The sequence below is a fragment of the Lepus europaeus genome, chromosome 16, assembly GCF_033115175.1.
Source record: "Lepus europaeus isolate LE1 chromosome 16, mLepTim1.pri, whole genome shotgun sequence".
NCBI lineage: Eukaryota > Metazoa > Chordata > Mammalia > Lagomorpha > Leporidae > Lepus > Lepus europaeus.
Window position 1 is genome coordinate 87455702 of NC_084842.1, and position 13283 is coordinate 87468984.

The 13283-nt window shown below is 60.7% G+C and overlaps 1 protein-coding gene across 3 annotated transcripts in view; it reads right to left on the bottom strand.

Moving 5' to 3' along the window:
- Positions 1 to 1804: 1804 nt before the first annotated feature.
- Positions 1805 to 13283, bottom strand: part of EVC2 (EvC ciliary complex subunit 2) — a 79190-nt gene continuing 67711 nt past the window's right edge. For 2 of the 3 annotated variants that reach the window (XM_062213004.1, XM_062213003.1), the window contains exons 18-22: positions 9561 to 9775; positions 7097 to 7184; positions 4718 to 4914; positions 3708 to 3809; positions 1805 to 2484 (exon numbers count right to left, since the gene is read on the bottom strand). In XM_062213004.1, the coding sequence (XP_062068988.1) occupies positions 2184 to 2484; positions 3708 to 3809; positions 4718 to 4914; positions 7097 to 7184; positions 9561 to 9775 (903 nt within the window). In that variant the 3' untranslated portion in view covers positions 1805 to 2183. Of the gene's footprint in view, positions 2485 to 3707; positions 3810 to 4717; positions 4915 to 6180; positions 6736 to 7096; positions 7185 to 9560; positions 9776 to 13283 lie in introns of those variants that run through there. The other variant, XM_062213005.1, reaches the window with a different exon arrangement.

Below are 13283 nucleotides of genomic sequence, written 5' to 3' on the forward strand. Positions count from 1 at the left end.
GAGTTGCTGGGTCCTGGCTTCAGCTTGGCCTAACCCCGGCTGTTGTGGGGATTTGGGGAGTAATACAGTGGGTGGGACACTCTCTCTCTCTCTCTCTCTCTCTCTCTCTCCAACCAACTTAAAACAATTAGATAGTTTTTCTGCAAAAAAGTTTTAAAATCCATGCCTAGATTTTTCATGATATGTATAATTTTCCCTATGAAATTTTTGAAGCCTCCTTCTCCATACAGATTTTGTGAGTGAGCCATCAGGGTGCAAGCAGACAACACTCAGTGGACACTTGTGGGGCTTGCACACTCTCACAGCTCCAACCCCATCCATCTGGTTGCCCAGCACCTGTGCCATGAGGCGAATCCGAGGCTGGGCTCTCCTGTCCACCAACAGAGGGCGCTGTTACCAGGTTCCGATGCTGGGCTCTGACCTGCTGGGCTCTGACCTGCTGGGGCACCTCCTTTGGCTGCTAATGGCCTCTTCAATCAGCTCCCAGCCTGTACTTTGGAGCTATTTTTTTTTAAATCCTTCCGTGCAATCTCCTTTCAACTGTGCATGACTCCAGCAGAGGCCCTGCAAAAGCAGCGAGCTAGCCGACAGGAACACGGTCACCACCGACAGCTCCACACGTCCGGCTGCTTCTAATCCTGACTACCGGGGTTCTCGCCATTCTGCCGGGAAGGAAAAAGACGCTCAGAAAGGCCAGCGACTCGCCCAGGAGCCCACGGCCCACAGGGAGCGCCCAAGATTGGAACTCAGGTCTGCGGGGTGCACCTTCCACTCCCCCACCCCGCGTGTGACCACCTAGATCTTCTAGATGGGAAAACTGGCCTCGTCAACTCTTCTCTCTGCTCGTGGCTATCCACCAGCGCTGGGGGACACGGCCAGTGGCAGCACGTTAGGACTGCAGGCAGCCACCCCTGGAACCTTCTGCAAAGTCCCTGTTCAGCGGCGGATCTCTCGTGGGACAGAATTCCTCTCCTTCTGCATTCTAACCCTGGGCTCGCCACGGGTATGCAACTGGAAACACACTGCCTCTGCGTCTGCTTGCGGCATCCCAACAGCCAACGCCCACTGCAGAGCACGAATGGGAATGCCTGCTCGGCGGGTGCAGACTGCCACTTCCGGGGTGACTGCAGGGGGGGGGCTGGAACAGCAGACCCAACAAGGAAGGAGTTTTTCCGACCGCCAGCCCCCAACAGCTGTCCTGTATCAAAGACTCCCCAAGGGGCCGGTGCTGTGGCGCAGCAAGTTAAAGCTCTGGCCTGAAGCGCTGGCATCCCATATGGGTGCCGGTTCTAGTCCTGGCTGCTCCACTTCCAAACCAGCTCTCTGCTATGGCCTGGGAAAGCAGTAGAAGATGGCCCAAGTGCTTGGGCCCCTGCACCCACGTGGGAAACCCGGAAGAAGCTCTTGGCTCCTGGCTTCGGATTGGCGCAGCTCTGGCCATTGCAGCCAGTTGGGGAGTGAACCATCAGATGGAAGACCTCTCTCTGTGTCTCTACCTCTCACTGTAACTCTTTCAAATAAAAAAAAAAAAAAAATCAAAGACCCCCCCCCCCCCCCCAGAAAGCGACCCTGGAAACCCAGGGAGCTGCCATAACCTCCCCCGACTCCCCTCCCCCTGTCACAAGTCCTCCTGCTGAGCTGCAAATTTGGAAGCAGGGAGCTCTGTCTTCCCCTGCACCACGTCCGGTTTCTGGAGTAACTCTGTTCCCTCGCACCCACCCTGCTGAACCAGCACCGAGCAGTCTGGGCTCAGTGCTAACCAGCATCGGCGCCATAACAGGACCAAGACACACCAAGTGTTTTCAAACAGGTCAGTCCTTTATGAAGAACCGTGTGTAAAAATTTTTTTTTAAGTTTCCTGTATAAAAGCAGAATGTGTAACAAATGCAGAAAGAAGAGCACAGAGCCTGGCCGTGGCCGTGGACGGAGTCCGTGGCAGGCAGCCGGGTGGGGCGTGAGAACTGGGGGGTGCGGGTCTCCCCCAGACCCCTGGTGAGGGGACGGAAAGGACGGGCTGCTCGAGTCTTTATGATGCCACAGCCAGTGCCGTCGGGCAATCCACAAACTGCGTCCCTGGACGCCAGAGGATCTGGGTCCTCCACAGGCACAGCCTGAACTTGCAGCCGCGCACGGGCCACACGCACGGGCCACGCGCACGGTGGGCAGGAGATGACGATCCAGCCTCAGAGGCCGCCGTGGGCCTTCCCCTCTTGCCGGCCCACGGCCGCGGCCCGAGCGGCCTTTTTGGCGTTCAGAAAGTTCTTCCTCTTCCTCCTGGGCGGAACGCGCAGCGAGATCTCCGGCTCCTGCGGACTTCGGAAAATGAAGAGCTTCTCCCCGGTGTTGAACACGTCGATGGCCTCCAGCCCGACCACGGGCACGGGCGCCGGCTCGCCGACGGGCTCCAGGGACAGCTGTGGCCAGCTGCCTTTCGCAGAGAACATGGTCCTCTCTCTGAGCGGCGGACACGCCTTCTTCAATATGCTGGAGACAGAACACAGGGTCACATTGGACGTCCTCCCTAGCCGAGGGTTCCGACGGGACAGGAGGGTGCCCTTCTGCGTCCCCACGGCCCCCGGCCCCGTGCCACACCACAGGAAGGACTGCTCCTGTGCTCGCTGGGGGGCCCTGCGCCCGCGGCAGGCTGCAGTCAACCCCTCCTGGCTGTGACAGCCACACGTTCAGAATTCTACAAGCCGCCACGATGCCAGGGTGCAATTGGAGGGCGGGTTTATGTCGTGGAAATCAGCTATGCTGCAAGCCAGGGCTCCCTGGCCCTCTCTCCAGTGGCTGAAGACTGTGTGGGTCTCCCCCACAGCAGGCCCATGGAACAGGGTTACAAAGCAACCTGCAGAGTTAGGCGAGGGGCGCTGAGATGGAACGGGGCAGCACACTTCAGGAGTAGCCCCCCTAAAAGGATTACTGGGAGTCTGTCCATAGCCGTCCACCCCGAGTTGCTGGCTGGATGTGACAGTGCCTCTGACTACCTGTGAGAGACCCACACAACCTAAAAGCCACAGGGCAGGACAGAGCCACTGTCACCGGGCATGTGCCAGCTATAAGCTGCCGGCGAGCGGAGGTCCCTCCCGCTGACTTGCGAGCAGTGACCAGAGCAGGGTCTGCAGCCCGGCGCCGTGGGACACAGCCTCTCTGCAGGTGCACGGTGCCTCCAGCCCAAAAGCACAGGTGTGGGTGGAGGCAGCACACACCTGCACGTCTCGGGAATTAAAGCGATCGCGTCAGATGGCCTCAAGCCCCATGGCCACATGCTGAGGCCTCTGCACCGGACCCCAATCCCAGCCTCTGCACCAGACCCCACTCCCAGCCTCTGCACCCGACCCCACTCCCCGCCTCTGCGTCTGAGCCGCGCTCTCTAGAAGATGCAATGCAGCCAGCAGCGAAACAGCTCTGGGAGCAGCCATCAGGAATTCTCATTATTTTCAGCTTTTAATGATCTCCTATTAAAATAGCCAGCGAATACAGCAAATGCAGCCATTAAAATGCTCACACGTGCTAGAACATTCTGCCCCCGGTGGCTGCAGCCTTAGCTTCAGCTTGGAAACTAAGCCCACGGAACACAGAGCCGTGGTCCTCAGGGAAGAGACCTGGGCCGTCCGTAGCGGCTTCTGGGCTTCCGCCCGCGGCCACCCCAGCATGCAGCAGCCCTCCCCCCCCCCCCCCCCCCGCCCCGGCAGGTGCGCCGTTACCTCTCCTTCCTCTGGCGAAACCACAGCCTCTTTTCAAAGCCCCTGCTGCTCAGGTCTTCTCGCAGTCTGCGCTCTAAGGCTTGCCACCAGCCCTGGTGCTTCCTGGCAGGGAGAAGGGAGAGTCATTTCCTTCCGAAGCACTAGAACATTCCGCAGCGAGTGATCCGGGACCTCTGGCGACACCAGAAAGCCCTGTTTTCCCCATGTTATCTCTTTTCACCCAACACATGGTGACCAGGGTCTCCAGGGGCCTGGTCACAGTGCTCTCTCCACCCTTATGGGATCACAGATGGTGACAGGTGACGCCAGCAGAGGAAGGCAGCCTAGAGGCGGGGCATTTGAGAAGGGAGCTGCAGGGCATCCCTGAGGGCTCCATGAACTGTCCTGGGTGTGGACCAGCTTCCCCTGCCACGGGCTGTGCGCTGTGGGTGGCCGTGCACTCAGGGTGTTGTATACTCTGGGTGCCATGGAGTCTGGGTGGCCGTGGACTCTTGGCGGCCATGCACTCTGGGTGGCCGTGGACTCTGAGTGCCATGCACTCTGGTTGGCAGGTCTGCATCACTTCCGCCCCGCCCAGGCCTGGGGCTCAGACAGCAGACGCGATGCTGAGACAGCGTGGAGCAGGCCCGGGAGGTGGGCGAGGCAGGGTGAGGCCGAGTGCTGGGTGTGCGCCTGGGGTGACGTGAGGGATGAGAGGGGAGGAGGGGGCTCTGTGCTGGCCCTGGGGTCAAATCCCTTCTGTGCGGGTGGTACAGCCATGGGTATTTTTCCTTGTATGCATTTGTCACCTTTATTTTTCCCAACGGGCTCCGATGACCTTTGAGTGGCCCAGGGTGGGCCCGTTTGCTCAACATCCTAACAAAAAGCACATTGGTGGCAAAACAGAAAGCACGGACGGATGACTGAAGGACTCTGACAGCAGAGGGCCAGGCAGGGGGCCGCTCCCCTCCCCAGGACTCCCCTGCACAGCCCGGCGCCTGCAGCCACAGGCAGCCCCGGCGCGCACTCACCGCCTCCTGGCCAGCTCCGCCGGCTCCCCGCCGCCCTCGTTCTCCGCCGCGTGGTCCGAATGCTTCTCGCTGGCCGCGTCCAGCAGGGCCAGCAGCTGCGGCTGCGAGGCGGTGGGCAGCACCAGGCTCAGCAGCCGGCGCAGCGTGGCCCCGGGCACCAGGGTCATCTTGCAGAGGTAGCACACCAGCCTCAGCTCCTGCGGGAGGCAGCGGAGGCGGCTCAAACCCCCACCGCTTTTAATTTAGCACATGCCCGGGACGTTCACCCCCGGGGTAACGAATGTTTTAGCAGCTCTGTTTGGAAAACGGCTTCCCACATCCACAGAGCTGTCAGAAAATTCTATTTGGTCAGCTTCTCAAGGCTCGCTCGGGCGGTGTGCAAACCTCCCTAGACCAAGCTCTGGCCGGCAGAGGAGAGTAAGCCTGAGTGTGAAAACTCGGGCAGGATGAAGGGACACATTGAAGACAGTGGCCGGGGAAGGTGACATCCGAGCAGAGACCTGCAGGAAGTACAGACGCGCGGCGGTGTGGAGCGGAAGGGCGCGTGCAACGAGGGACAGCAGAGCAAAGGCCCTGGGGTGAGGCAGTGGCGGGGGCGGTGAGGGGCCGGGGAGCAGGGTGTCAGATCACCAAGGGCCCCTGTGCCGCGGTAAGAGCCGTGGCTGACATCTGCAGCGGGACGGGAAGTCCTGGAAGAACCAAACCCATTTTTTGGAAGATTTCCTTGGGCGGAAGAACCGGCCACTGGTAGCAAGCGAGAGAGCAGGGGAAAGGCGTCCCGCACCAGGTTCGGTGGCGGCGGAGACGGGCGGAGCAGCCTGCTTCTAAATACCCACGGCGCCCAGGTCAGCTCGTCGGGTTGACCATGGCGCCGATGCCCCCAGGGCTAGCCAGGGCAGAATCCGGGCACCCCAGCCACCCAGAGATGCCCCGTCCCAGTCCACGGCAAAGGGGACTTCCCAGGGAGCAGACACTGCTGGCTTTGAAGATGAAGGGAGGGGCCTTGAGACAAGGAACACAGGAGCCCCGGACGCTGGGAGCGGCCCCGGCTGGCCACCAGCAAGGAAACGGGGAGTGTGACGAACCGAATCCATCCCGTGACGTGAGTGAGCAGGAGAGCCGCCCCCACCCCAACCCCATCACCGCCGACAGGCCGACACCTGGATTCTAGCCTGGAGCGCCTGAGTTGGACACGTGACCCACAGAGTGTCCACTGCTGTGGCCTTTGTTACGGCAGCCACAGGAAAAGAGTCCCTTTGGAGCTGGGCGTGACTGTGACAACTATGGCCAACGCTGGGGGCTGGACGCCCGAGGGTTCCCAGCCCCTTCTCCCCTCTGCAGCCTGAGGGCTCGCGGGCCCCTCCTGGGGATGCTGCAGGGCTTGGGGGCCCTTGTTTCCTTGATGACAAGGGGAAGCAGGGCACCTGCACTGGGCCGTGAGCCGGTCGCAGGGTGTGGTCCCCATCACGGCATCCTGCAGCAAAGCCAGCCGGCACCCACAGCAGATGCGGTGCCAAGCGCAGAGCCCGGGCCCTCAGCCATGCTCCCTGTGACCCCCAGAAATGGGGACACACAGGAAGTGTCCCTCGGGACGCAGATAAAGCACATCCCGTAGCAGGCTGCCAGGTGAGCGGCTCGGCAGGTCACCCTGGACACAGCACCCAGGGGCTCTGTCCCCAGGAGGAAGGGTGGTGCACCTGCCACTCAGCCAAGGAAGAGAAGGGTCGGCCGGTCTCACCCGAGGCAGCTAAGACGTGGCTGCAACCTCACTCGGCTCTTTCTCAGGCCCAACTCTTCCCAGCTTTGCTCCCGGTGGAACTGAGGCAAAGGGGGAAGGCCTGGGGACCTGCCAGACCACACGAAGAAACCCACCGGGAAATACGGATAGCAGGGGACCCCTGCTCTCCGCGGCTCAGTGGTTGGCAGGACCCCATGGGTAGCAGAATCGGATGATGCTCAGGTCTCTGATGCAGGCTGGTGTGGTTTTGCTGAGCGCGTTCGCACGGCCACACAGCCTCCTGCCCCACAGGTAAAAGCCATGCCCAGTGTTGTGTTGTTGAGGGACAGCGACCAGACTTAGGTGGAAGCCTTGGACGCGCAGCCCGCTGACACGCAGGGTCGAGGGCAGTGGCATGGCTGTGGTCCCCCAGGCCAGCTTCCTCAGCCCCGCCCTCCGGGGAGGGGCCGCCCACCAGCGAGCCCGGCCCACCTGGCTGCACAGCCCCGCCCTCTGGGGAGGAGCTGCCCGCCCGCCAGCCAGCCCGGCCCACCTGGCTGCACAGCCCCGCCCTCCGGGGAGGAGCCGCCAGCGAGCCCGGCCCACCTGGCTGCACAGCCCCGCCCTCCGGGAGGAGCCGCCCGCCCGCCAGCCCGGCCCACCTGGCTGCACAGCGCCCCGACCGTGTCCACCTCCAGCTTCTCCAGCAGATCCTCCAGGACGGCGCCGCTCTGCTGCTCCTCTCTGCAGCTGCAGTGAAGTAAAACCTCGTGAGGAGCTGGGCGAGCAGGGGCCGGCGTGGCGCAGCGGGCTAAAGCCCCAGTCTGCAGCGCCGGCATCCCACATGGGCGCCAGTTCGCGTCCAGCTGCTCCACTTCCGATCCAGCTCTCTGCTGTGGCCTGGGAAAGCAGTGGGGGATGGGCCAAGTGCTTGGGCCCCTGCACCTGTGTGGGAGACTCGGAAGCATCTCCTGGCTCCTGGCTTTGGATCGGCACAGCTCCGGCTGTTGCGGTCATCTGGGGAATGAACCAATGGATGGAAGACCTCTCTCTCTCTCTCTCTCCCCCTCTCTCTGCCTCTGCTTTTCTGTAACTCTGCCTTTCAAATAAATAAAATAAATCTTTAAAGAGAGAGAGAAGCAAATGCTGGATCAGCGAGGGCTCGCCAGGGACAGGCTCCTTGGAGGGGGGGTTCACAGGCACAGCCAGGGGACTTCTCTGTGACTCTGCAGGGAGCCCTGGGACCCCACCGTGAAAAGCCCAGCAGTCCAAGGCCGTGACCAAGAAGATGGAGATCGGGGATCCACGCCCACTGTAAGGCGGGCCCAGCGGCATTTTCTAAGCGCGGCCACAAGGTTGGCCAGTGCCCCTTCCCAGGTTCTCGGTACCACCACGAGCCAACTAAAGCCAACTGCCCTCGGGGGCAGGCGTCCGGTGCTTCAGTGGAGCCGCCGCGTGGGACGCCTGCATCCCGTACTGCAGTGGCGGAGTTCAAGTCCCAGCTCCGCCCCCGCTCCAGCTTCCTGCGCATGCTCACTCTGGGGGGCAGCAGTGAGAGCTTAGGTACTTGGCTCCCCCTCCCCGCCCCCCCCAGACGCCAGACCCTGATGCAGTTCCGGGCTCCTGGCTTTGGCTCAATCCTTGTGCAGGCCCTGGCTGGCTACAGGCAGGAGCACACGGGGCCACACCCCCACACCTCCCAGCCCACCCAGAGCCAGCATTTGCACACACTTCCCTCTGAGCACAAACTCAGAGGCCACCACACAACCACCTCGGGGACAGAACTGTGCTTGGATGTTGTGTTCGGGCAGAAAACCACAATTAAATCAAGTAAACTCCTGTAACCTCATCACCCACTAGCATCTGGTCTACTTCCTGCCGATGAACTTGCGTGCGTGTTTTCAGAAACGGCTCACCCCGCGTCCGGGGCAAGCATGTCTGGGTCCCCCGAGGGCTGGCCGGCTGCGGGACCCCCATAGATGCCACCCTGCGCAGATCTCCTGCCCCCACGTAAAGTGCCGCCATTTGCATGGAACACACACCCTCTCGTGCGTGTCATCTCTCCATCACCTGCAGTACTCACACTCGGCACAAGGGGGCTTTACAACGTCCATGGGAGAATGGAATTAAAAGGTTACAGCTCGTACAAACACTCTTGAAATCCACACATAGCTTTTCTCATAGGATGCACTCCCCACTCCCCATGAATTTTCTGGGCGTACCCCCATCCGGGCTACATGAGCTAACTGCTGTCCTGTGCTGTGCAGGGAGCAATGACAAGAAACAAAGTCGCAACTTCTCCCCAAGGCAGGTAGACTCAGAGACCAGGGATCGCAGGGGCAGGAGTGGGGTTTGCACCTGTCCTTTTCACACCAATACCACACTCAGAGGAAAATTAGAGCTACAAAAAGCGAAGTTTTCCCAAGGGTCTTCGTGCTGAGCCAAGGGCTGATGAGAAAAGAACGCCGTGTGTGAGTCGTGATGTTACAAAATGCTGCATGGACAGTGATGCCTGGATGGCTCCGAGCTAGCTCAGGCCTCGTGCCACCGGCAGCCCCCGGCTCTGAGGGTGTGCGGCGAGCCTGCAGGACACCGACCACAGGGGAAGCTGGGGGCAGGCACGGGGGCCTCTCCATGCTGTTTCTGCAATTCCTTGTGAAGCTACACTGGCTTTTAAAGAAAAGCGTCTTACTTTTGAGTTTATTAGCTTATGAGAGAGAAAGAGGGAGTGCGCCCAGCGTCTGCTCCACTGCCCAGAGGCCAGCGACCGCTGGAGGCCAGGACCAGGGACCCACGCACCGGAGCCATCACCACTGCCTTCGGGGACGCTGGAGCAGGGGTGGAGCCGGCGCTCGAACCCGTGCCCTCTGATGTGGGCTGTGGGCATACTAACCACGACGCCAGGTGTCTGTGCCTACAATTATCTAGACAGTCACAACATTTTAGTCTAAGCAAACTTCAGTGGTGTCAAAAGGGAAATCATAAAGGACAGAGGGACACCAGGAAGAGTCAGCTGCTCCAAGCCAGCGCCCGGGTGGAGCCTCACGGGCCAGGTGGGCGCGGCCGGCCGAGCTGGAGAGGCCAGGGCAGGAGAGGCCACCACCCAGGCCCGGGCGCCCAGCCTACCTCTGCTGGTACTGTTCCAGTAGCTCCTGGCTTTTGCCAAGGGCTTGCTGCAGGGTGGCGGACACCCGCCCCGCAGGGTCCTCCTCCCCAGGCTCGCTCAGCAGCCCGGGCCCGTCGGCCACCCAGCGCTGCCAGCTCTCCAGGGCCTGCTGCTGCTGGGCGGTTTCCTGCTGCGCCAGCCGGTCCTCCAGCTTCCTCTGCAGCTCCTGCAGCTCCTGCACAAGGAGAGATGGGCGCTGAGTGAGCGGCGAGCGCAGGCCAGGGCTGCCCGAGCCGCGCCGTGGGACCATGCCGTGATCGCCCAGCTCCAGCCTCTGCACCTGCAGCGCCTTTTCCTGTCTGCCCGCCCAGCTCCAAGTCTTCTTCCAGGCCTCAGCTTGAGAGCAGCGTCCTCAAAGGAAGCTGCCAGGTCGCCTGGGAGGTACGGATGTCCCTGTGCACGCACACACCGCACCCAACAGTCGTCTGAAACCGCCATCCTGCCTCTGTGACAGGCGTGCAGAGTCCCCTTCCCCCAACTGCCCCCTGCTGCCCCTGTCATGGCAGCCGCGGGCGATGTGCAGGCATCCACCACGCACACAAGCCGTGCTGGGCCGCAGAGGCCGTGGCTAAAATCGACGGTGCTCACAGGGGCCCGGTGCCGCCCTCAGTGCGTGCCATAAACAGACCGACGCTGGCTTGCAGAGGCTCCACCTGGGAGTTTTCAAATCCGGGCTGCTGCAAGAGTGCTCCGTGTCCAGCAGACACCGCACCGCCCACCTGGCATTTTGAACTTGGATTTCACCCACCCCCCTCGGAAAATCCAGGCTAGCACGGTGAGGTCCATCCACCACCTCTGGGGATGCCGGGGCTGGCAGCGAGCACAGCTTACCATCGGCCACGGTCACGGTCACCAGGGGACATGGCTGGGGCTCCAGTGGCGCTGGGCTGCTGAGCCGGGGCGTGCCATGGATTGGGTACATTCAATGCACTTTCGACTCACTGTTTTTGTTTTTTTTTTTACTTTTTAAAAATTTACATAAAGGGGACACATTTCATGTATCTCACATACACGGTTTTAAGACATAGTGATACTTTGCTAGCCTACCTGCCCCTGCATTTTAATTTTTACAATGACAGATTTTTTTTTTTTTTTTGACAGGCAGAGTGGACAGTGAGAGAGAGACAGAGAGAGGCCGGCGCCGCGGCTCAGTAGGCTAATCTTCCACCTTGCGGCGCCAGCACACTGGGTTCTAGTCCCGGTCGAGGCATCGGATTCTGTCCCGGTTGCCCCTCTTCCAGGCCAGCTCTCTGCTGTGGCCAGGGAGTGCAGTGGAGGATGGCCCAATTTCTTGGGCCCAGCACCCCACGGGAGACCAGGAGAAGCACCTGGCTTCTGCCATCGGAACAGCGCGGTGTGCCGGCCGCAGAGCGCCTACCGCGGCGGCCATTGGAGGGTGAACCAACGGCAAAAAGGAAGACCTTTCTCTCTGTCTCCCTCTACTGTCCACTCTGCCTGTCAAAAATAAAAACAAAAAAACAAAAAAAAGAAAAGAAAAAAAAAGAGAGACAGAGAGAAAGGTCTTCCTTTTGCCGTTGGTTCACCCTCCAATGGCCGCTGCGGCCGGTGCACCGCGCTGATCCGATGGCAGGAGCCAGGTGCTTCTCCTGGTCTCCCATGGGGTGCAGGGCCCAAGGACTTGGGCCATCCTCCACTGCCTTCCTGGGCCACAGCAGAGAGCTGGCCTGGAAGAGGGGCAACCGGGACAGAATCCGGCATCCTGACCGGGACTAGAACCCGGTGTGCCGGCGCCGCAAGGCGGAGGATTAGCCTGTTGAGCCGCGGCACCGGCTACAATGACAGACTTTCCACTACTTGACAATCACAAGCGTAGCCTCGGCTAAATAAAGAATTTCCCAACAGTCAGCAGAAAAACCACAGCTCCTCAGGAGGACAGGCAAGCGCTGTAAGCAACAATCAGACCTCAGGATGCCAATTTCGCTCCCACCGTTGCCCTCTGTGCGCCCGGGTCTGTCACCGCACACCAGGGGACGGGACGGCTGCCTGCACTCGCTCACTTCACCCAGCGTTAGGTCTCAGCTGCATCCCGTTGTTGCGAGAGCCACGGTTCCACCCTTTTTCGTGGCTGAGTCGTATTCCACCAGGGACACAGACCACCATGACTGGCGGGGACGTGAGAGCGGGAGCCCCTGAGTCCCCCCACCGAACCCCTGCACCGACCCCTTTGGAGGACACACGCTCTCTTACTTCTCTGCGGGAACTGAGAGAGAGAGAGAGAGAGAGAGAGAGAGAGAGAGAGAGAGAATCGGCCGGCGCCGTGGCTTAACAGGCTAATCCTCCGCCTTGCGGCGCCGGCACACCGGGTTCTAGTCCCGGTCGGGGCGCCGGATTCTGTCCCGGTTGCCCCTCTTCCAGGCCAGCTCTCTGCTGTGGCCCAGGAGTGCAGTGGAGGATGGCTCAAGTGCTTGGGCCCTGCACCCTTGTGGGAGACCAGGAGAAGCACCTGGCTCCTGACTTCAGATCAGCGCGGTGTGCCAGCCGCAGCAGCCATTGGAGGGTGAACCAACGGCAAAAAGGAAGACCTTTCTCTCTGTCTCTCTCTCTCACTGTCCACTCTGCCTGTCAAAAAAAAAAAAAAAAAAAGAGAGAGAGAGAATCTTCCTCCCTCGGGTTCACTCCCTCAAATGCCCACAACAGCCAAAGCCAGGGGTCTGGAACTCCAGCCGGGTCTCCCACGTGGGTGCAGAGGCCCAAGCACTCAGGCCGTCTTCCACTGCTTTCCCAGGCCACAGCAGAGAGCTGGATCCAAAGCAGAGCAGCCGGGGCCGGAATGGGTCGCCGGCGTCGCAGGCCGAGGCTCACCTGCTGCCGGTAACACCAGCCCTGGGCTGAGGGTGTTCCTAAGGAATAGACTGACGCGTGAATCAAAGGTCAGCGGCCACCCGTGTCTCACTCGCCCCCAACTTACTAACTGACCTTGGCCCTGACTTCCCTCTCGGGCTTCAGCTCGCCCACATGGAACGCTGGGCAGGCCCAGGGCAGGCTCACCAGCCCCAGCAGGAGACCTGCGCAGGCCTGCGTAGGCAGTGGCGTGGAGTTCGCCCTTGCACCCGTGTTAAACGCAAGGCACACACTGGGTGGCCACGTCCGTTCTCCCCCTTTACTGACCAGGGGACCTGGGTGAATGGCTGCTCTGTGCCGAAGCAAGCTTGGACACTGGACCACGAGGCAGCCCGTTTCAGAGGGCTGGGCTGTGCTAACGCCGCTTCCCTTACAAACTGCCCATCTGTCTCCACAGACGGACTGCACCTGTTCTCACACCTTTCCCTCCCGGCTTCGAGTCAGCCTAGCGTCATGGCGGGAGCTGGGGGCCTTTATTGTTCCGCTCTGTGTGTTGTGCCATCCTAGGATGATTCCTCAGGTCCATGAACTATGCACAGGTCTCTCATATATTTTTTGAAGACTTATTTATTGGGGCCAGTGTTGTGGCACAATGGGTTAGGTCACCACCTGCGACCCTGACATCACACAAGGACGCCAGAGCTGGATCACACAAGGATCCAGGTCCCGAAGAGAGAGATCTTTAAAAACATTTAACTTAATTATTTATTTGAGAGGTGGGAGGAAGATCAATCTTCCATCCGCTGGTTCACACTCCAAATGGCTGCCACAGCCAGGGCTGAGCCAGTTGGAAGCCAGCAGCCAAGAGCTTCCTCTGGGTC